The sequence below is a fragment of the Ranitomeya imitator genome, chromosome 1 (assembly GCF_032444005.1).
Source record: "Ranitomeya imitator isolate aRanImi1 chromosome 1, aRanImi1.pri, whole genome shotgun sequence".
NCBI classification, from domain to species: domain Eukaryota; kingdom Metazoa; phylum Chordata; class Amphibia; order Anura; family Dendrobatidae; genus Ranitomeya; species Ranitomeya imitator.
In genome coordinates, this window is record NC_091282.1 from 641,332,397 (window position 1) to 641,357,368 (window position 24,972).

At 43.4% G+C, this 24,972-nt stretch overlaps 1 protein-coding gene across 2 annotated transcripts in view; it reads left to right on the top strand.

The window, feature by feature from the left end:
- Window positions 1-24,972, top strand: part of BCAN (brevican) — a 114,368-nt gene that overhangs the window by 51,131 nt on the left and 38,265 nt on the right. The window contains exons 8-11 of one of the 2 annotated variants that reach the window (XM_069727675.1): window positions 467-1,642; window positions 2,948-3,058; window positions 8,103-8,261; window positions 10,255-10,337. In XM_069727675.1, coding sequence (XP_069583776.1) covers window positions 467-1,642; window positions 2,948-3,058; window positions 8,103-8,261; window positions 10,255-10,337 — 1,529 coding nt within the window. The remainder of the gene's footprint in view (window positions 1-466; window positions 1,643-2,947; window positions 3,059-8,102; window positions 8,262-10,254; window positions 10,338-24,972) is intronic. The other variant, XM_069727681.1, reaches the window with a different exon arrangement.

Below are 24,972 nucleotides of genomic sequence, written 5' to 3' on the forward strand. Positions count from 1 at the left end.
ATTCCTGACTTCTGTTACACATGTACGGTGCAATTTGGGAGTGGTGTACCCTCTACGTCCCCAATTGCCCTTAAAAAGTGATATATAATTTAGATACACGAATTCCCGCACAACTGTCAAATAGTGAGACCCCCAATTTGAACCTACTTCATTCTCCTCGTAAAGGGCCAGAGCCAAATTAGTGATTCATTTTCCTAATTATATATTTTTAAGAATGATTTATATTTGCCCTCCTTTTTACTTTCTGAAGTTTCCCAGGAAATAATAGGTCCTTACCAGATCAGCCATAATAAACAGTCATAAGTTTTTCTATAGATGGACAATGTTTTGAACTATAAAATAAACTTATCCAAAAAACATTTAAACTGATAACACATATTAATGGTGGAAACACCATTCATGGTTCCTGGGGTGATACTGTAATAAGATAACATAACGCACATTGTTTTTTTTTTATTTTTTACAGAAGACAAGGTTGGGTTGGTCCCAGAGTCAACCAGAAGAACAATTGAAGGAGCTGTTCTGCCGACTGCAGGTGACTCCATCTTAAGCGTAAGAATTGTGAATGCACATGCAGAGAATGTATATGAAAACTTTACTGGCTCGGCACAGGAACCGGGAGTTGCTGTGTCAGAATCAGCAAATTACTATCACATTGATGAAAACCCTGTTCCTACACAGTTCCCCGAAAGAGACCATGGAGCGGATGCAAACATTGAGAAAGATACAGATCAAGGAGATGAGTATAACATAACTAGCACAGATGACAGTTCTTCTGCCATGTCAACCACGGCCCACTCTATCCTTGTGGCCTATGTAGATCATACAGATATTGATAAGAAATTAGCTCTCTTATATGATAATCAGTTAATTGACACTACATCACAATATCCTACCATATACACATTTCCCACCATCCATCCATCCATTGATCATTTTGAAGGATCTGGCCAAGAAGATCACTCGGTGTTTTCAGGAGGACTCATGCTTCCACAAACAACCCAGCGATCAGTAGAGGAACTAGCTTCTGGTGACCATTTTAGTGGTACTCATGATCCTATAAAAGATATTTATGTCTTAGCTTCAAGTCTGAATCCTAAAACACCATTGCAACCTTCATCACAGCCAAAATATGATGATAGCTCTAAATTATCTTGGGAAGATGGAAGTGGAGATGTTCCAGAGTCTACATGGATTAATTTGGTTAGTGGTTCCACGATCAATACAAATTATGCTCAAAAACATGAAACCAATGCAACCATAGAGAAAGAAGGTCAACAAAATACAACTCATACACCTATGCTACTCATACAAGGTTCATACGGGCTAAATGAAACTTCTACTGCACAAGTTTCCCACCTATTAAGTCCTAACATGTCTCATGTCCTATCAGCTGTTAAGGATATAGGCGTAGAACAGACAACGGTGGTAGGCTCAGTGGAGATTACCAAAGAACTACAGTACAATACAACTGTATTTCCCACCATTACTACTTTCACTTCATCGCCCAATAATCCCAGGAACTCTTCACACAACAATTTAGAGAAGACCGTTCAACCCACTGTGTCCATGAGCCCAACAGATCCTCTGCCGGCAGTCCCTACCGAGAAAGCTATAGTGGGATCCTCCGTGAATTTTTCAGGTAACCACCTACTTATCTGCACAGCTGTTATCCTTTCGGTGGTCTCCTACATCACCAAGGCCGTCAGATAAATCCTCTACTTCTACCTCTGTGCTATGTCCTTTCACTGTCTCATTAAAATCTGGGATTCCCTGTCAGCAGCCTGATCTATGTCAATCCAACTAATCTGATCATTCGAGAGCACGCATTGTTTTTTGTTGACTTCTATGAAGTATTTTTATGATTGTTTCCATGAAAAAAATAAAACAAATTAAATGCTTTTTTTTAGTATTAAAGCACTTGGCTCAGGTTACATTCTTTTTTCTTCCTTCAATTCCTTTCCGGTGTCTTCTTTGTGTGTGTGTCTCTATCTGATTCTTTCACTAACACTTTCCTCTAGAATTTATAAGTCATAAAATTAGTTATTCTGTACAACCAGTTTTCCAATATAGTGGAATTCCAAGGACACTACATTGACTTGTGATTGGGTAGGAGAAATAACAAACAATTTTGTAATATTTAGCTTTAAAGGTAAATGTTTTTGTTAAAAATTTTCTTTAAATTGTCCTCTTTAACTGGTGGATACTTTTTGTAATGGCTCAAAAAGGATTTGATAACTAGATGAAGATTAGAAATGAAATAAAACAATCTAGACACATGATGTTGAAACTCTGAAGCTGGCTCTTTGCAATCCATCATGGCGAATCGTTCGCATTGACCGAACAGATGAGAAATCTTAGGTGTCAGATGTTCACATCTTGGAGATAGATTTGGTAAATAAGGTCTAAAGTGGGGAATATTTGAGGAATAAAGGATAAGGAACGCCCAAATTAACCAAATATATCAGAAGTTATTATGTACAAGGAAATCAACTGTGGAGCTCCAGATGACTTCCATTCATCTTCTGACGTTTAGAGTCTTATAAAAAAAACATATCATCTACAATACCTTTAGCCAAAATGAGTCTACTCTGGACCCCCGCAGCACTGGTTAGATCTATCCCTAACTGTGATTTCTAACACAGGTATGATTCTGAAGCCAGTGATGTTTCCCCCCCAAAACACTACAATTCTCTCTAGGAATTTGTAGGATTGAAGACCATGAACTTTCATCATATCTCATCAAAATTGAATTAGTTTTTCCAAAAATAATTGATAGGAAATGCTATCTTTCTACTGATATTTCTTCTGTCAGAACTTTCCATGATCTTTGCTTCTATGGTTAACTTTAAGGTTGTCATCATTGATGGCATGTACATTAGACACAGTATAATTTATGCTGGTTTTTTAGCACAATCGTAGTTTCCCATTGTACCTTGTGTTGTAGATGTCTGCTACCCCAACCCTTGCGAAAATGGCGGGACCTGCGTTGATGAAGACGATGGTGAATTTCGCTGTTTGTGTTTGCCAGGCTATTATGGAAAAGTCTGTGATATAAGTGAGTGAATAGGGAGCAATTCTTATTTCAATGTTTATAGCACAATATAATTCATGTGTCACATAATATACATACAGGTGTTCCACACATACAGTACAGGCCAAAAGTTTGGACACACCTTCTCATTTAAAGATATTTCTGTATTTTCATGACTATGAAAATTGTACATTCACGCTGAAGGCATCAAAACTATGAATTAACATATGTGGAATTATATACTTAACAAAAAAGTGTGAAACAACTGAAATTATGTCTTATATTCTAGGTTCTTCAAAGTAGCCACCTTTTGATTTGATGACTGCTTTGCACAGTATTGGCATTCTCTTGATGAGCTTCAAGAGGTAGTCACCGGGAATGGTCTTCCAACAATCTTGAAGGAGTTCCCAGAGATGCTTAGCACTTGTTGGCCCTTTTGTCTTTACTCTGCGGTCCAGCGCACCTCAAACCGTTTCGATTGGGTTCAGGTCTGGTGACTGTGGAGGCCAGGTCATCTGGCGTAGCACCTCATCACTCTCCATCTTGGTCAGATAGCCCTTACACAGCCTGGAGGTGTGTTTGGGGTTATTGTCCTGTTGAAAAATAAATGGTCCAACTAAACGCAAACCGGATGGAATAGCATGCCGCTGCAAGATGCTGTGGTAGCCATGCTGGTTCAGTATGCCTTCAATTTTGAATAAATCCCCAACAGTGTCACCAGCAAAGCACCCCCACACGATCACACCTCCTCCTCCATGCTTCATGGTGGGAACTAGGCAAGTAGACTCCATCCGTTCACCTTTTCTGCGTCGCACAAAGACACGGTGGTTGGAACCAAAGATCTCAAATTTGGACTGATCAGAGCAAAGCACAGATTTCCACTGGTCTAATGTCCATTCCTTGTGTTCTTTAGCCCAAACAAGTCTCTTCTGCTTGTTGCCTGTCCTTAGCAGTGGTTTGCTAGCAGCTATTTTACCATGAAGGCCTGCTGCACAAAGTCTCCTCTTAACAGTTGTTGTAGAGATGTGTCTGCTGCTAGAACTCTGTGTGGCATTGACCTGGTCTCTAATCTGAGCTGCTGTTAACCTGCGATTTCTGAGGCTGGTGGCTTGGATAAACTTATCCTCAGAAGCAGAGGTGACTCTTGGTCTTCCTTTCCTGGGGTGGTCCTCATGTGAGCCAGTTTCTTTGTAGCACTTGATGGTTTTTTCCACTGCACTTTGGCACACTTTCAAAGTTTGTCCAAATTTTCGGACTGACTTACCTTCATTTCTTAAAGTAATGATGGCCACTCATTTTTCTTTACTTAGCTGCTTTTTTCTTGCCATAATACAAATTCTAACAGTCTATTCAGTAGGACTATCAGCTGTGTATCCACCAGACTTCTGCACAACACAACTGATGGTCCCAACCCCATTTATAAGGCAAGAAATCCCACTTATTAAACTTGACAGGGCACGCCTGTGAATTGAAAACCATTCCCGGTGACTACCTCTTGAAGCTCATTAAGAGAATGCCAAGAGTGTGCAAAGCAGTCATCAAAGCAAAAGGTGGCTACTTTGAAGAACCTAGAATATAAGACATAATTTCAGTTGTTTTACACTTTTTTTGTTAAGAATATAATTCCACATGTGTTAATTCATAGTTTAGATGCCTTCAGTGTGAATGTACAATTTTCATAGTCATGAAAATACAGAAAAATCTTTAAATGAGGTGTGTCCAAACTTTGGTCTGCACTGTATTACAGAATAGTCTTGTGCAGAACTAATAGTTATAATTTTTGGACCTCATACAGTAAAATAGTTAAGACCATTTGGACATACTATTCTTTGATCTTGTACTTCACTGTCTACATGGAATAAGGTGGGGATTTATCTGTTATACATGATCTCTATGAGGTGAATGTAAAAGGTATAATATAATCTGATGACATTAAAGAGAGAGGTAACTAGTAAACAGCTAGCAACAATTGGCAGTTTTCCTGGGCTCTTAATGGGAGTACCACCTATAATACTATGATGGGGCTATTGTCAGGTCATTGTCTAGGAAGATCCAATGGGAATTAAAAATTTTGATCAACTTCTTTACAAGAAAAAATCAAATACTTTACAATTAAAAGGGGACTGCTATGTGGTCTTACTGCAGCCCCAACATTATACCATTATAAATAATAGAAAACTAGTTAAAATCAAACCAGTTTCATTGCATATTTTTGAATAACATAGTAAAACTAGTAGTGTAGGACCAACTACTAGCATCTTCTATACCAGAATTATTTCAAATTAAATTGTACAATCATTTTCATTCAGAAGAAAGGAAAAGGGAATATCCAGCACGTCCATCCACTGGATGGATGTGCTAGATATTCCCTTTTCCTTTCTTCTACTTCAGCTGAAATCACCAGCAGGTACAGCACCCACCAGCTATATTCATTTGCAACGGCTTATAGATGCATGTCTCGGCGTGTCAAGCTCCTAAACTTCCCTCTCCCCCCTCCTCTTTTCTTGCATTTTCATTCAGGTTTACTTTCTCTCTTGAGAATATCAAATAGATGTATGGATCTTATGCTAGTTTCAGATTCTGAAATGGAAATCTGAAAATACTACACTTAGTAGACAATGTAACAAACGCAAAGGAAGAAAGTGATATTATTAGGTTTAGGGCAAAAGCTATACTTCAGTAACATAGTATGCAAGATAGCTTTCCTCCAGAAGAAATAAAACAGAATCTCTAGGGCCACATATAGCTCAAGTGTACATTAGTTTTTACCTTCTTGAGGAGAGAAATGTTTGCATTATTTTTTCCTTTGCTCTACAGTAGCATTACACACCCTTTTCTGGTCCGAGGTTCAGAGTGTCAGATTGAAGCAATTTGTTGGACCACAATAAAATTTATAAAGTAGACATAGGCGGACACCTGGATGTTCGTGTTCTGAGAGTACGGCAAAACAGTTACCAAAAGTTCAGGTTCGGGTACCAGAACAGTACCCGGACCTCATTAACTTGAATGAAGGGCCTGAACATCATGTGCATGACAGCACGGCAAACACCACTTCTGATCAGCTGTAAAATCACCACCGGTCAGACATCTGCAGTTCCCAAGCTGTCAAAATACAGCGTGATCGCGCATCTCTGATCGGAGGTATAAAGTTTACCCCCGGTCACTGGTGTCAGCTGATGGGACTGCTGCTCCCATCAGCCCACGCCTGCTGCCGCTAATAACAGAGAGAGTAGGAGCTGCTGATGGGAGTAATTCATCAGCCAGCACCTGCGCTATAAATAAATAATACAAAATAAAATGGCGTGGATTCCACTGTATTTTTGATAAGCAGCCAGGCAAAACTCCCAGCTGGGGGCTGTAACCCTCAGCTGTCAGCTTCAGAAAGGCTGGTTATAGAAGGGTTGCCACACTGTATTTTTTAATTATTTAAATAAATAATTTTAAAAAATGGCATGGGGTCCCCCCCATTTTTGACACCCAGCCAAGCTAAAGCAGACGGCTGGGGGCCGGTATTCTCAGGCTGGTAAGCGGCCATGGATATTGGACCCCCCCAGCCTAAAAGTAGCAGCCTGCAGCCGCCCAGAAAAGACGCATCTATTAGCCCAGCTCTTCCCACTTGCCCTTTAGTGGTGGCAAGTGGGATTCATATTTGTTGGGTTGATGTCACCTTTGTATTGTCAGGTGACATGAAGCCCACAGCTTAGTATTGGAGAGGCGTCTATAAGACACTTATCAATTACTAATACTATAGTTACATGGTAAATACAGACACGGCAAGAATAAAGTCTTTTATTTGAAATAAAACAAAACACACTTTTACTTTTTTATTTAAAAATAACAAATCCAGTTATACTCAACTAACGCCTAATTCCACCCAAGCTCTTGTCTCCTGTAATAATACAAAAATAAGAAACAGCCATATCCCTCACCTGTCGGTCGTTCTGTCCCACGTTGTAACCCATGTCTGGCGGGTAAACAGTTTTCAACCTGAAAGGTGCCAAGAAGCAACCGTCTAGGCTGAGAAACACTAGTGAATGAGCTGCTGTGTGAGCAGCATTAGTGACCAGCGGTGACATCATGAAGGTTACTGCCGGTCACTGAGGCTGCATTTAAAGCCAGGCCAATGAACTGTGGTGACCTCATTGAGATCACCACTAGCACAGTGAGAAAAAGGTTCACACTGCAGAGGCGAGTTCACCGCAGTCCACTTGGAGAATTTCACTGCAGTGACTGTCGATCAGAAGCAGTATTTGCTGTGCTGCCATGCACAGTAGGTGTTTTATCTCTATTAAAGATGTATTGCAATTTGAGGCATATGGCACAGTAACAGACTATGTTATAAATGTAAAATAATTGCCAGCTCCTTTTCCAGGACATTGACATATCAGAAGAACCTTTCTCCATTTCTCACTCTAGAAACAAAAATACCACCCATGCATGTGTCTCTCTCTGTTGAAGTTTGTGATTTGCCAAAATGGCCACCCCCAAAAAACTACAATAAAAAATATTGGCACACATGTAGTGTTAAACAGTGGTTCTGAGAATGTTGACATATGGGGATCCTAGAGACATAATTCACCAATAGCTCTTACACTAAATTGTCTCCACTTTCCAAGTTACTTCTGTATTTTGCAGAACATGAAACAGACATGAATGTCTGTGATTAGATGGATAGGGTCTGCATAGAATAGCATCATGGGTCACATGTGAACTTCGGCTTTAAACACCAGCTGGATATCAACAAGTTTGGAGATTGAAACCACAAGATAACAAGAGCACACCGGCCATATAGTTTCCAAGACACAAATATAACTAATTTAAGGTAATAAACCTTTTCTCTTCCTGCCCATTCCATATACTTTCAAAGCCAAGTGTGCTTATATTTCCATCACAACATCCAGTCAAACACATTAAGGTTCAATCCCAAGACCAATTTTGAGTTATAACTAGAGAAGTGGTGTTGCCTTATAAAGGACCATGTTAGATTTCAGAAGAAATTCTATATGCCATTGCTGAACATCTTCCTTCGGCTCCTGAACTTATGTTCTATGTCAATGTCTCTGGTTAGATGTAGATAAATGTCTTGAGGACTGGGACACCTTCCAAGGATTCTGCTACAAGCATTTCTATGATCGTAAAAGTTGGGAAGAAGCTGAAACCCACTGTCGAGAATATGGTGGTCACCTCGTAAGCATTGTGACCCCGGAGGAGCAAGACTTTGTAAACAGTAAGTATAGAAATTACAATGTGTTTATGGACTCCTAGTATGATTTTTCCCATCCAAATTGCTGCTATTTCCGGATCGTGGGTACATGGCCTAAAGGCCACAGCTCTCAATATTTGGTAACTAGTGTAGAAGATAAAGATATGAAAGCTAGGAGAAGTGAATGCCAAATCAGCCAAAATATATAAGAAGCCTAACTTTCTTTGGCAGAAAAAAAGAAACTGGTGATCCTCGAAATCCAATAGGGTATGACATTTTGACAAGCACAATCATTTCAATTGATTTGGAATTTTTTTCACAAGTATCTTAGGCTAAAATTATACTTAGCCCAACCTCAGCAGTGTCTAGAGGTAGGATTATTTGCGCCAGTACCTACTCCGACCTAAACCACAAAATCCAGAATTTTTTTTGTGGTTTGAGAAATCGAAGGCATGATTCATTCCTAAATAAAGTTGTGGTAAATGTTCTTCAAAATAACTATAGCCCTTCAACATGAATCTATCATGGTGTACAGAGATACCATTACGGTAACAAAATGGTGGACAAACTCTCTAATGGAAGTCTTAGCTTTCATCATACATATATGACTGTCTGAACCGAGCATACATGTGTATAGGGAATTCAGAGGAATAGATGGCCTTGCCGCTCAGAAATATCATAGAGTCTCAGGAGGTAAAGTTCATAAACCTAACAAAGGAGTTTGTTCTCCAGACAAGCATCTGAATATTGAGCTTCTGCTTCATGAAAGAGATAAGACTAAAGCCCCCACATAAACATTATAGGGTTGAGCGAAACGGGTCTGTCATTTTCATAAGTCGACGACTTTTGGCAAAGTCGGGTTTCATGAAACCTGACCCGATCCCTGTGTGGGGTTGGCCATGCGGTCGGCGATCTTGGCGCCAAAGTCGCGTTTCGTATGACGTGTTTAGCGCCTTTTTTCAGCCAATGAAGGAGCGTGGGCAGAGTGATGACATAGGTGTCAGGGGCGTGCACATCTATCGGCATTTTTTTTTGCTTGTGCGCTGTAGCGATTTGCAATGTGTAAACCCAGCTTTTCTGTGTAGGGACAGATGGGGGAGAGAGAGAGAGAGAGAGAGAGAGAGAGAGAGAGAAAAAAACACTGACTTTGCATTGGGTTTCGTGTTTCGGTCGATCCTCGACTTTTTGCGATAATCGGCCGATTCCACTCGACCGACTTTTGAGATAGTCGGGTTTCGCAAAACCCGACTCGACCCTAAAAAAGTAAAGATCGCTCAACCCTAAAACATTAGATAGCATTGTTCGGCCGACAGTCATCTCTAATCATACACAGAGCGGTTGTTCATGTGGGCACTCTTGTGTTCTCTATTAGAAACCCACCAACAGATATCTCTACCAGTGGCTTATCAGAGGTACCTAATCCACATCTCAAATGACAACCAGTTGGCCGGTGCCCCAATGCACAGGTGTGTCAGTCAAACCTGTCCATATCGTTGGGTGCAGCCAACATTGGTCAAATGGGTATGGAGCTGCTTAAGGTTGGATGACCATTTAAAGTGTATTGGATGGACATAAGTGATGTATTTATCATAACTCTGGATGACATCCGTAGTGCTACCATTTCAGTCACTGACAAAAGAGCATCTTCAAGTATCGCAGAGCATATCCATCGACATCTTGCCGATAAACTACCATGACTTCAATCATTTGTCCATAAAGGAAAAATAAGTCCTTCCTTATATTGTAGTCCCGTTTTTATTATATTTGTTTGTTTTGATCATTTATATTGACAACTTTGCTTAAAACTTTAGCCACACTTTGGTAAGGTTGCACTGGATGGACCCAGTGTTTTAATCCAATAAAGCCACAAGTACATCATATCACAATTTTTTTTATGACAGTACTTTTCTCAAGCACTGAATGGGAGGTTTATGAATAGGGACCACCATGGATTCGAGTGGTAAAAAAAAATCCACTAATTTCATATACTGTATATATATTTTTTATTTTATGGCAGATAAGTATCAGGACTACCAATGGACAGGCCTCAATGATCGGACGATAGAAGGAGACTTTCAGTGGTCAGATGGAAATCCCCTGGTAAGTTTTGTACAGCAGGTTTTGTCTGTTCATCTTCACTTTTTGATATTTTAATCAACTCTTAGATCCAACACATACCTCCAGTTGGTTAGCTGTAGTTAGTCCATGTTACAGATAACAGCCGGGGGAGTCGCCAAGATTCCACTGCTGCCACCAGTTGCCAAGGATGACACCAAAGAGATCGCACAGATCCCATCGCTTTCACCAGTTTGTCAGGGCAACTCCGCTGCCTCCATTTTTCAGGACAATTACGCAATGACTGACGAAGGATGGATGCGGCTGCTTCAACTACTAGGCCAGTTATTGGGGACTCACAGTGAGTGTATAGTATGTACACTTCTGATTCCAACTCATGGAATTACAGTTATGCTCAAAAGTTTACATACCCCTGCAGAATTTTTGCTTTCTTGGCCTTTTTCAGAGAATATGAATGATAACACCAAAACTTTTTCTCCACTCATGGTTAGTGGTTGGATGGAGTCATTTGTCAAACTAGATGGAGGCCCGATGCTATAGCATTGGGAGGGCGATAATGTCACGATGGGGGCAGGCTTTGCAACATTGAGAATCTCTCCCCCCATGTGCTCACCCACCTATCCACTCTCTCTTTCCCCATGTGCTGACTTCTCCCTTCTGTGCTCTCCTCTTTGACCTGTCCACCCCATGTGTTATACTCCTTGTCTGCAGTCTCTCTCCTGTGCTGTGTTCTCCCCTCATGTGCTGAGACTGCAGATTTCTGTTTGCGGCGCTGTTGTTGCCTAATGGCATCCTGTGATAATCTAATGACTTTTGCATCAGGGGACTCATGTGCTTGATGCCTACGCTTAAATGCATTGTTTTTGTCCCAGCGATGCTGTTGCTCTTCAAGAATCTCATTCGCCCTTTGTTGTCTTCGACATTGTGACTGCTTCCCTTACATTGTCATTGGCGTACTTTTTTTGAGGAGTCATGTTGGAATTGATATTTGCTTTTTAAAGGGGTTTTCCCATGAGCAAAAGTTCATTTTAAAATTGTCTGTGTCTGACCGTGAACATACTACAGCTCCTGGGCAGGGGAGGAAGCAAGAGACAATACTGACATTACAGCAGGAGATTGCAGAAAATACATTTTGTGAGGTAAAATAGTGTTTAAAAACAGTCAGTGAAATATTTTACCTGACAAGAGTAATCCTTTGGGATCCTCTGCTGTAATGTCAGTATTGTCTTTTGCTTCCTCCCCTGCCAAGGAGATGTAGTATGCTATGTACTTGGTCAAACACAGACAATTTTTAAAATGAACTTTCGTTTGTGGGAAAACCCCTTTAATGTGACTGGCTTCCTCTGCCTGTAGACACGTCGCGCATCTGCCGCTGGGATCAGCCGAATGGTTCACTGCACCTGCGTGAATTCAGCGAGTAAATCAGACCGTCGCCATCTTTGTTTAGACAGATAGTGGCGGTCACTTTTAAACTACGCATGTGCTCCTCCTGTACAAAGATGGCAGCGGTCAGTGAATCATTTGGCTGATCCCGGCGGCGGAGTGTTCGCGACGGTGTTCCGCTGATGGTACCGCACAAGAGACTGCATGCGTATACAGTGTGTGTATATGTGTGTGGTGAATACGGAGCATACAGTGTGTGTGTGTTTGTGGTGCATACGGCATATACATGGTGTGTTTGTGTGTGTGTGTGGTGCGTACGGGGTATACAGTGTCTGTGTGTGTGTGGTGTGATCATGTTCCGCCGGTGGTTCCGCGCAAGAGGCTGGTAACACCAGCAGTTTCCATATTGAGACACCCATCACTTGAGTGTACCAATATGGAGGTCGGCGAACTTCTGCCGCTTGGAATTCTGGGATCCGGACTTTACAAGGTAAGTATATATTAATACTACTGTGTTTTCTCTTTTTAAATGATAATGATAACCCAAAACATCCAAATGACCCTGATCAAAAGTTTACATACCCTGGTGATTTTGTCCTGATAATATGCACATAAGTTGACACAAATGGGTTTGAATGGCTACTAAAGGTAACATCCTCACCAGTGACTTGTTAGCTTTTATGCACACACACTGATTACAAGCAGAGTGAGTTTCTGTGATCCAGACAAACTCTTGCATCTTTCATACAGCCACTGTCATTTCTTGATTGCGAGTCATGGGGAAAGCAAATGAAATGTCAATGGATTTACAGGAAAAGGTAGTTGAACTGTATAAAACAGGAAAGGGATACAAAAAGATATTCAAGGAATTGATAATGCCAGTCAGCAGTGTTCAAACTGTGATTAACAAATGGAAAATCAGGGGCTCTGTAAAAAACAAAACTGCAGTCAGGTAGACCAACAAAAATGTCGTCCATAGCTGCCAAGAAAATAGTTCGGAATTCAAAGAAAAACCCATAAATAACATCACATCAGCTGAAATACAGGACTCTCTGAAAACTAGCGGTGTGGCTATTTCAAGATGCACAATAAGGAGGCACTTGAAGAAAATGGGCTGCATGTTCGAGTCGCCAGAAGAAAGACATTACTGAGCAAATGCCACAAAGTATCTCCCTACAATATGCAAAACAGCACAGAGACAAGCCTCAAAACATCTGAAACAAGGTAATTTGGAGTGATGAGACTAAAATTGAACTTTTTGGCCACAACAATCATAAACGTTACATTTAAATAGAGGCCTATGATGAAAGGAACACCATTCCCACTGTAAAGCACGGAGGTGGATCTCTGATGTTTTGGGGAGTTAAGAGGTACAGAAGCACAGCAAACTTGGTCAAAGTTGAAGGAAAGATGAATGCAGCACGTTCTCAGCAAATACTGGTGGCAAATTTGCACTCATCAGCCCAGAAGATGCGCATGGGACATACTTGGACGTTCCAACTTGACAATCATCCAAAACACAAGGTCAAGTCGACCTGTCATTGGCTACAGCAGAACAAAGGGAAGGTTCTGGAGTGGCCATCTCTTTCTCCTGACCTCGTTATCATTGAGCCACTCTGGGGAGATCTCAAGCGTGAAGTTCATGCTAGACAGCCCAGAAATTAACAGGAACTGGAGGCTTTTTGCCAAGAAGAGTGGGCAGCTTTACCATCTGAGAAAATAAAGGAATTCATCCACAACTACCACAAAACACTTCAAGCTGTCATTGATGTTATAGGGGGCAAGACAAGGTATTAAGAAATGGGTTATGTAAACTTTTGATCAGGGTCATTTGGCTCTTTTGGGTTGTCATTATGATTTAAAAAGAGAAAACACAGTAGTTTGACAATAAATGGCTTCCCTCAACCACTAAGCATGAGTGGAGAAAAATTTTTGGTGTTATCATTCATATTCTCTGAAAAAAGGCCAAGAAAGCAAAAATTCTGCCGGGGTATGTAAACTTTTGAGCACAACTGTATATGTCCCAGTATGGTTACTGCCAACTCCACAATAAGAAAGGCAACTACTAGCTGCCACTAGAGTTGAGCGACCTTGACCTTTTTAGAGTCGAGCCGGGTTTCGCGAAACCCGACTATCTCAAAAGTCGAGTCGAGTGGAATCGGCCGATTATCGCAAAAAGTCGGGGATCGACTGAAACACGAAACCCAATGCAAGTCAATGGGGGAGCATAGTCGGCAGTGAGTAGAGGCCAGGAAAACATGTACAGAGCCCATTGTATTGACAAAAACATACATTCTTGTTACTGAAGCTTGTCAATCGTAATTTAGCTTATAATAATTGTAAGGCATTTGAAATTGGGGGTCATTTGGCTAAAGTTGTGGGGGGTAGGGCTGGTTCAAGCAATTAGTGGGCCCAGGACATCTGGCCCACGTCACGGCAGTGGAGCAAGGAGAGGTAAGTATTTCAACTTTGCAAGTGCTGTGATCCTGAGCAAGCAGGGGGGGCCCACTCGTTGGCATTGGCACTGGCACAGGGCCCCTCAAAGTACAGCGGTGTGTTTGCACGGCGGGGGCGCCTCCCACCGGCAGCAACACTTTTGCGTACTATGAGAGGCCCTGTGTCAGTGACGTCGCCAACGAGTATTCCTCCCCCCACCTGATGAAGGAACCTGCACCTTCATCTGCACCTTCCTCTTTGTCACCGTGTAATGTGGTATGGTATGCGGGAAGGGGGACCTGACTTTCAGCAGGGTCACAATCTTGCAGTGTAGCGTGCACAGGGAATGTTGCGTTATGGGTCAATGTACCAGCAGACTCATCTATCACTGGCTGGGCAATGGGCAGGATGAGGGGGAAACAGATATGGGCCCAAAGAATAAAGTGGGCTAAATGCAGTTCAAAATTGGTAACAGGACTAACCAGGGGGCATTGCTTTGTTCAGTGGAGGACAACTGGAATGAGAGGCTGACACAGAGAGTAGGCCCAAATCAGTAAGTATTCTAAATGCAGTTCAAAATTGGCAACAGTAGCAAACCGGCGGCACAGCTGTGTTCACTGTAGGAGAACAGCAAGGAGTGGCAGACACAGATAGAAGGCCCCAACCCAACTACAGTAGTAGGCCTAATGCAGTGTTGTTTTCAACAACTACTTAAGAAGAGCCAGAAGATCGAAGCAATGGAGACGAAACCTGGGGAACACCTTGGAGTGGAACACACCGTCTCTACACCCCATACCCAATTAGTAGGCCTAATGCAGTGTAGTTTTCAACAACTACTAAACGAGAGTCAGAAGATCGAAGAAATGGAGACTGGAGAAGAAATCTGGGGAACACCTTGGAGTGGAACACACCGTCTCTACACCCCATACCCAATTTGTAGGCCTAATGCAGTGTAGTTTTCAACAACTACTAAACGAGAGTCAGAAGATCGAAGCAATGTAGACGAAACCTGGGGAACACCTTGGAGTGGAACACACCGTCTCTGTTATGACCTGGTGGTCAGCACAATAATGGACCTGGTGGTTAAGAGCACACGGAATGACCTGATAGTTACTGATAATAAGGACGAGCTCTGGGACATGGGAACTCTGCTGACCGCAATCCCTAATCCTATCACACACACTAGAAATAGCCGTGGATTGCTCCTAACGCTCCCTATGCAACTCGGCACAGCCTAAGGAACTAGCTAGCCCTGAAGATAGAAAAATAAAGCCTACCTTGCCTCAGAGAAATTCCCCAAAGGAAAAGGCAGCCCCCCACATATAATGACTGTGAGTAAAGATGAAAATACAAACACAGAGATGAAATAGATTTAGCAAAGCGAGGCCCGACTTACTGAACAGACTGAGGATAGGAAAGGTTGCTTTGCGGTCAGCACAAAAACCTACAAAAAGACCACGCAGAAGGCGCAAAAAGACCCTCCGCACCGACTCACGGTGCGGAGGCGCTCCCTCTGCGTCCCAGAGCTTCCAGCAAGCAAGACAACAATAAAAATAGCAAGCTGGACAGAAAAATAGCAAACCAAAGAAAAACAAGCAGGAACTTAACTTCTGCTGGGAAGACAGGTCACAAGAATGATCCAGGAGAGAACTAGACCAATACTGGAACATTGACAGGTGGCATGGAGCAAAGATCTAAGTGGAGTTAAATAGAGCAGCCAGCCAACGAATTAAACTCGTCACCTGTGGAAGGAAACTCAGAAACACCCACAGCCACCAGAGAAAGTCCATGGAGAAAACCAGCCGAAGTACCATTCATGACCACAGGAGGGAGCCCGACAACAGAATTCACAACAGTACCCCCCCCTTGAGGAGGGGTCACCGAACCCTCACCAGAGCCCCCAGGCCGACCAGGATGAGCCAAATGAAAGGCACAAACCAGATCGGCAGCATGAACATCAGAGGCAAAAACCCAGGAATTATCTTCCTGACCATAACCCTTCCACTTGACCAGGTACTGGAGTTTCTGTCTCGAAATACGAGAATCCAAAATCTTCTCCACCACATACTCCAACTCCCCCTCAACCAACACCGGGGCAGGAGGATCAACGGATGGAACCACAGGCGCCACGTATCTCCGCAATAATGACCTATGGAACACATTATGGATGGCAAAAGAAGCAGGAAGGGCCAAATGAAATGACACAGGATTGATAACCTCAGAAATCTTATACGGACCAATGAAACGAGGCTTAAACTTAGAAGAGGAAACCTTCATAGGTACATAACGAGACGACAACCAAACCAAATCCCCAACACGAAGTCGGGGACCCACACAGCGCTGGCGGTTAGCGAAACGTTGAGCCTTCTCCTGGGACAATGTCAAATTGTCCACCACATGAGTCCAAATCTGCTGCAACCTATCCACCACAGTATCTACACCAGGACAGTCCGAAGACTCAACCTGCCCTGAAGAGAAACGAGGATGGAAACCAGAATTGCAGAAAAATGGCGAAACCAAAGTAGCCGAGCTGGCCCGATTATTAAGGGCGAACTCAGCCAACGGCAAAAAGGACACCCAATCATCCTGATCAGCAGAAACAAAGCATCTCAGATATGTTTCCAAAGTCTGATTAGTTCGTTCGGTTTGGCCATTTGTCTGAGGATGGAAAGCCGAGGAAAAAGACAAATCAATGCCCATCCTAGCACAAAAGGATCGCCAAAACCTCGAAACAAGCTGGGAACCTCTGTCAGAAACGATGTTCTCCGGGATACCATGTAAACGAACCACATGCTGGAAAAATAATGGCACCAAATCAGAGGAGGAAGGCAATTTAGACAAAGGTACCAAATGGACCATCTTAGAAAAGCGATCACAAACCACCCAAATGACCGACATCTTTTGAGAGACGGGGAGATCCGAAATAAAATCCATAGAAATATGCGTCCAGGGCCTCTTCGGGACCGGCAAGGGCAAAAGCAACCCACTGGCACGAGAACAGCAGGGCTTAGCCCGAGCACAAGTCCCACAGGACTGCACAAAAGAACGCACATCCCGTGACAAAGACGGCCACCAAAAGGATCTAGCCACCAAATCTCTGGTACCAAAGATTCCAGGATGCCCAGCCAACACTGAACAATGAATCTCAGAGATAACTCTACTATTCCATCTATCAGGGACAAACAGTTTCTCCGCTGGGCAATGGTCAGGTCTATCAGCCTGAAATTTTTGCAGCACCCGCCGCAAATCAGGGGAGATGGCAGACAAAATTACCCCCTCTTTGAGAATACCCGCCGGGTCAGGAACACCCGGAGAGTCAGGCACAAAACTCCTTGACAGGGCATCAGCCTTCACATTCTTAGAGCCCGGAAGGTTTGAAACCATAAAATGAAAATGGGAGAAAAATAACGACCATCGAGCCTGTCTCGGATTCAACCGTTTGGCAGATTCAAGATAAGTCAAACTCTTGTGATCTGTCAAGACCACCACGCGATGCTTGGCTCCCTCAAGCCAATGACGCCACTCCTCGAATGCCCACTTCATGGCCAACAACTCTCGATTACCAACATCATAATTGCGCTCAGCAGGTGAAAACTTTCTAGAAAAGAAAGCACATGGCTTCATCACCGAGCCATCAGAACTTCTTTGCGACAAAACAGCCCCTGCTCCAATCTCAGAAGCATCAACCTCAACCTGAAAAGGGAGCGAAACATCTGGCTGGCACAACACAGGGGCAGAAGAAAAACGATGCTTCAACTCTTGAAAAGCCTCTACAGCTGCAGAAGACCAATTGACCACATCAGCACCCTTCTTGGTCAAATCAGTCAACGGTTTAGCAACAGTAGAAAAATTAGTGATGAAGCGCCGATAAAAATTAGCAAAGCCCATGAATTTCTGCAGGCTCTTCACAGATGTCGGCTGAGTCCAATCATAAATGGCCTGGACTTTAACAGGGTCCATCTCGATAGTAGAAGGGGAAAAACTGAACCCCAAAAATGAAACCTTCTGAACTCCAAAGAGACACTTTGACCCCTTCACAAACAAGGAATTCACACGAAGGACCTGGAACACCATTCTGACCTGCTTCACATGAGACTCCCAATCATCCGAAAAGACCAAAATATCATCCAAATACACAATCAGGAATTTATCCAGGTACTCTCGGAAGATGTCATGCATAAAGGACTGAAATACTGATGGAGCATTGGAAAGCCCGAATGGCATAACCAGGTACTCAAAATGGCCCTCGGGCGTATTAAATGCTGTTTTCCATTCATCGCCTTTGTCGTAGCTGTTTTTCGTTCTGACCCAATTGTCAGCTGACAGATCACCAGTGAGACCAAATTGTGAAGTTATGCCCGTCATTTTACAAGCGCGCTTGGAGACAAAAAGACACCTCACACATATCCTGTGAGCAAGTCACTTTTATCTGAAGTAATAGAGCAAGAAGCAATATTTTATACCATTTACACATAATGCATTTCAATGTAACTCATGTAGCCCCCACCATCACCCAGGGTCATACTTTATTTACCATAACCCAGAATATGTTGTACTGACTCTTGAGAACATACATGATAAGAAGTACAGTCTCCTTGAAGAGGAGACCGTCAGACTACTGAGTCAACAGATTCTAGTAATTCTAACACTTAAAGGCAAAAGACACTTAAAGGCAAGGTAGCTAAAGGCAAACTATTAACCCTTCTATATCAATTTCCCCCTTTTGTAAATGGTATAACCTCTGCTACGGGGTCAGCTGATGTCCACAAAGGAGCTACTGTCTCATGGGTCTAATACCCACAAGGGGACTTCCTACCTGCTTCACCCATCCACCCTCAGTGTGGACACTCACCTCCCCCGTCAACAGTGGCCATATGGGGCCTATGATATACTACAGAAGGTTCAGCCTTAGATTTTTTTCTACACCTACATTATTCCATAGCTTAGGTAATACATATATTAGCGCTTTTACGGCTACATAAAACAATAAGCAAAGCAACAAAATTTGCATACAAGTCTGTAAAATACCAAAAATAATCCATCCGCTAGGCCGCTAAGCCAATTGGCTGGATTTAAAAAGGAGTCTCTATATTGTAATAGTCTCATTAAGAGCCTTAACCCCTTAGCGACCGCCGATACGCCTTTTAACGGCGGCCGCTAAGGGTACTTAAACCACAGCGCCGTTAATTAACGGCGCTGTGGAAAAAGTCCATAGCGCCCCCCAGAGGCCGATTTTCTCCGGGGCCTCAGCTGCCGAGGGTAGCCGAGACCCCAGAGAACATGATTCGGGGGGTTTTTAACCCACCCCGCATTTGCGATCGCCGGTAATTAACCGTTTACCGGCGATCGCAAAAAAAAAAAAAAAAGCGATCTCTTTTTAATTTCTCTGTCCTCCGATGTGATCGCACATCGGAGGACAGAGAAAAGGGGTCCCAGGAGGCCCCCCAATACTCACCTAGCTCCCCCGATGCTCCTCGTGTCTCCCGGTGGGCGCCGCCATCTTCAAAATGGCGGGCGCATGCGCAGTGCGCCCGCCGGCCGGCACCGGGAGAATCTTTGGGGTCTCGGCTGCCGGGGGTAGCCGAGACCCCAAAGAGCACGATCGGGGTCGGTATTACCGACCCCTGTTTTGCGATCGCCGGTAATTAACTGTTTACCGGCGACCGCAAAAAAAAAAAAAAAAGTAAAGTGTAATTCTCTGTCCTCTGATGTGATCGCACATCAGAGGACAGAGAAATAGGGGGATTCGGGGACCCTAGCATACTCACCTAGGTCCCTGGATCCTCTTGCTGCTCCTCCTGGCCGCCGGCAGCAGAACATGGCGGACGCATGCCCAGTGCGCCCGCCATCTGTCTCCATCTGCCGGCCGGCAGGAGAACAGCAGTTGGGGCTAAAATTAGGGGTAGGGTTAGGGGTAGGGTTAGGGGTAGGGTTAGGTTAGGTTAGGGGTAGGGTTAGGGGTAGGGTTAGGGGTAGGGTTAGGTTAGGGTTAGGGGTAGGGTTAGGTTAGGGTTAGGGGTAGGGTTAGGGTTAGGGGTAGGGTTAGGTTAGGGGTAGGGTTAGGGGTAGGGTTAGGTTAGGGGTAGGGTTAGGGGTAGGGTTAGGTTAGGGTTAGGGGTAGGGTTAGGGGTAGGGTTAGGGGTAGGGTTAGGGTTAGGTTAGGGTTAGGTTAGGGGTAGGGTTAGGGGTAGGGTTAGGGGTAGGGTTAGGTTAGGGGTAGGGTTAGGTTAGGGTTAGGGGTAGGGTTAGGTTAGGGTTAGGGGTAGGGTTAGGGGTAGGGTTAGGGGTAGGGTTAGGGTTAGGTTAGGGTTAGGGGTACGGTTAGGTTAGGGGTAGGGTTAGGTTAGGGGTAGGGCTAGGGTTGGGGCTAAATTTAGGGTTAGGGTTGGGGCTAAATTTAGGGTTAGGGTTGGGGCTAAACTTAGGGTTAGGCTTCTTTCACACTTACGTCGGTACGGGGCCGTCGCAATGCGTCGGCCCGACATACCGACGCACGTTGTGAAAATTGTGCACAACGTGGGCAGCAGCTATAGTTTTTCAACACATCCGCTGCCCAATCTATGTCCTGGGGAGGAGGGGGCGGAGTTACGGCCACGCATGCGCGGTCAGAAATGGCGGATGCGACGTACAAAAAAACGTTTCATTGAACGTTTTTTTGTGCCGACGCTCCGCCAAAACACAACTGATCCAGTGCACGACGGACGCGACGTGTGGCCATCCGTCACGATCCGTCGGCAATACAAGTCTATGGGCAAAAAACGCATCCTGCGGGCACATTTGCAGGATCCGTTTCTTGTCCAAAACGACGGATTGCGACGGAATGCCAAACGACGCAAGTGTGAAAGTAGCCCTAGGGCTAGGGTTAGGGTTGGGGCTAAAGTTAGGGCTAGGGTTGGGGCTAAAGTTAGGGTTAGAGCTGGGATTAGGGTTAGGGTTTGGATTAGGGTTCGTATTAGGGTTAGGGTTGGCATTAGGGTTACGCTTGGGATTAGGGTTAGGTTTGGGATTAGGGTTAAGGTTAGGGTTGTGATTAGGGGTGTATTGGGATTAGGGTTAGGTTTGAGGTTAGGGTTGAGATTAGGATTAGGGGTGTGTTGGATTTAGGGTTTTGATTAGGGTTATGGTTAGGGTTGACATTAGGGTTGTTTTGGGGTAAGGGTTGTGATTATGGTTAGGGTTAGTGATTAGGATTATGGATGAGGTTGGGATTAGGGTTAGGGGTGTGTTGGGGTTAGGGTTGGAGCTAGAATTGGGGGGTTTCCACTGTTTAGGTACATCAGGGGGTCTCCAAACACGACAGCCAATTTTGCGCTCAAAAAGTCAAATGGTGCTCCCTCCCTTCTGAGCTCTGCCGTGCGCCCAAACAGTGGGTTACCCCAACATATGGGGCATCAGCGTACTCGGGATAAATTGGACAACAACTTCTGGGGTCCAATTTCTCTTGTTACCCTTGTGAAAATAAAAACTTGGGGGCTAGAAAATCTTTTTTGTGAAAAAAAAAATATTTTTTATTTTCACGACTCTGCATTCTAAACTTCTGTGAAGCACTTGGGCATTCAAAGTTCTCACCACACATCTAGATAAGTTCCTTGGGGGGTCTAGTTTCCAAAATGGGGTCACTTGTGGGGGGTTACTACAGTTTAGGTACATCAGGGGCTCTGCAATCGCAACATAATGCCCACAGACCATTCTATCAAAGTCTGCATTCCAAAAAGGCGCTCCTTCCCTTCCGAGCTCTGCCGTGCGCCCAAACAGTGGTTTACCGCCACATATGGCGCATCAGCGTACTCGGGATAAATTGGACAACAACTATTGCAGTCCAATTTCTCCTGTTACCCTTGTGAAAATAAAAACTTGGGGGCTACAATATCTTTTTTGTGGAAAAAAAAATATTTTTTATTTTCACGACTCTGCATTCTAAACTTCTGTGAAGCACTTGGGCATTCAAAGTTCTCACCACACATCTAGATAAGTTCCTTGGGGGGTCTAGTTTCCAAAATGGGGTCACTTGTGGAGGGTTTCTACTGGTTAGGTACATCAGGGGCTCTGCAAACGCAACATAATACCCGCAGACCATTCTATCAAAGTCTGCATTCCAAAACGGCGCTCCTTCCTTCCGAGCTCTGCCGTGCGCCCAAACAGTGGTTTACCCCCACATATGGGGTACCAGCATACTCAGGACAAATTGGACAACAACTTTTGGGGTCCAGTTTCTCTTGTTACCCTTGTGAAAATAAAAATTTGGTGGCTAAAAAATCTTTTTTGTGGAAAAAAAAAATATTTTTTATTTTCACGGCTCTGCATTATAAACTTCTGTGAAGCACTTGGGCATTCAAGGTTCTCACCACACATCTAGATAAGTTCCATGGGGGGTCTAGTTTCCAAAATGGGGTCACTTGTGGGGGATTTCTACTGTTTGTGCACATCAGGGGCTCTCCAAACGTGACATGGCGTCCGATCTCAATTCCAGCCAATTCTACATTGAAAAAGTAAAACGGCACTCTTTCTCTTCCAAGCTCTGCGGTGCGCCCAAACAGTGGTTTACCCCCACATATTGGGTATCGACGTACTCAGGAGAAATTGCACAACAACTTTTGTGGTCTAATTTCTCCTGTTACCCTTGTGAAAATAAAAATTTGTGGGCAAAAAGATCATTTCTGTAGAAAAAATGCAATTTTTTTTTTTCACGGCTCTACGTTATAAACTTCTGTGAAGCAGATGGGGGTTCAAAGTGCTCGCCACACATCTAGATAAGTTCCTTAAGGGGTCTAGTTTCCAAAATGGTGTCACTTGTGGGGGGTTTCCACTGTTTAGGCACATCAGGGGCTCTCCAAACGCGACATGGCGTCCAATCTCAATTCCAGCCAATTCTACATTGAAAAAGTAAAACGGCACTCCTTCTCTTCCAAGCTCTGCGGTGCGCCCTAACAGTTGTTTACCCCCACATATTGGGTATCAGCGTACTAAGGAGAAATTGCACAACAACTTTTATGGTCTAATTTCTCCTGTTACCCTTGTGAAAATAAGAATTTGTGGGCAAAAAGATCATTTTTGTGTAAACAAAAGCGATTTTTTTATTTTCACGGCTCTACGTTATAAACTTCTGTGAAGCACTTGGGGGTTCAAAGTGCTCACCACACATCTAGATAAGTTCCTTAAGGGGTCTAGTTTCCAAAATGGTGTCACTTGTGGGGAGTTTCCACTGTTTAGGTACATCAGGGGCTCTCTAAATGTGACATGGTGTCCGATCTCAATTCCAGCCAATTCTGCATTGAAAAAGTCAAACGGCGCTCCTTCACTTCTAAGTTCTGCGGTGCGCCCTAACAGTGGTTTACCCCCACATATGGGGTATTGGCGTATTCAGGAGAAATTGCATAACAAAATTTATGGTTACATTTCTGTTTTTACACTTGTGAAAATAAAAAAAATGGTTCTGAATTAAGATGTTTGCAAAAAAAAGTTAAATGTTCATTTTTTCCTTCCACATTGTTTCAGTTCCTGTGAAGCACGTAAAGGGTTAATAAACTTCTTGAATGTGGTTTTGAGAACCTTGAGGGGTGTAGTTTTTAGAATGGTGTCACACTTCATTATTTTCTATCATATAGACCCCTCAAAATGACTTCAAATGTGATGTGGTCCCTAAAAAAAAATGGTGTTGTAAAAATGAGAAATTGCTGGTTAACTTTTAACCCTTATAACTCCCTAACAAAAAAAAAATTTGTTTCCAAAATTGTGCTGATGTAAAGTAGACATGTGGGAAATGTTATTTATTAACTATTTTTTATGACATATCTCTCTGATTTAAGGGCATAAAAATACAAAGTTTGAAAACTGCAAAATTTTAAATATTTTCGCCATATTTCCGTTTTTTTCATAAATAATCGCAAGTAATATCGAAGAAATGTTACCACTATCATGAAGTACAATATGTCACGAAAAAACAATCTCAGAATCAGCGGGATCCGTTGAAGCGTTCCAGAGTTATAACCTCATAAAGTGACAGTGGTCAGAATTGCAAAAATTGGCCTGGTCATTAAGTACCAAATTGGCTCTGTCACTTAGGGGTTAAGGAACCACGAAAATCTGAGTCCAAGTCTCACTCGTGCATGCAGTGTGGTGTTAATACCTTCCTTGGGTCCTGGGGTAAGGCTAAGTACAGCATAGTCCTTGCAGATACTGGGCTGTGTGCACAGATCCAACAGTCCAGCAGTTTTTGTCCTTCCGCGTCTTTTATAAGAAAAGCAAGATGTTGAATAAGTTTGTTTATCCAGTGTCTCTGTAAGATGCAAACATCCTACCACAGCCAGCAAGGTGATTAGGAGAACAGTCATTCTGCTGGTGAAAAGATCTTTTTGCTGTGACTGGCAAGGATCCAGGTGGGCTTTCCCTCAAGTTTCCCTGAGGTGAATGTGGTCAGCTAGACTTTAAAACGGGCCGTCAAACCGTGGATCTAGGCTCCTTCTCACGTGTCTGTGTATGACCACCAATCACCTGGATTCAGCTGATGTACGTCTGTGTATGACCACCAATCACCTGGATTCAGCTGATGTACGTCTGTGTATGACCACCAATCACCTGGATTCAGCTGATGTACATCTGTGTATGACCACCAATCACCTGGATTCAGCTGATGTACGTCTGTGTATGACCACCAATCACCTGGATTCAGCTGATGTACGTCTGTGTATGACCACCAATCACCTGGATTCAGCTGATGTACGTCTGTGTATGACCACCAATCACCTGGATTCAGCTGATATACGTCTGCACTGGCATTAGGATCAGGAATGGATGAAAACACATGTTTATGCACCACATTAAGTCTTTTCTGTAAGGCCTG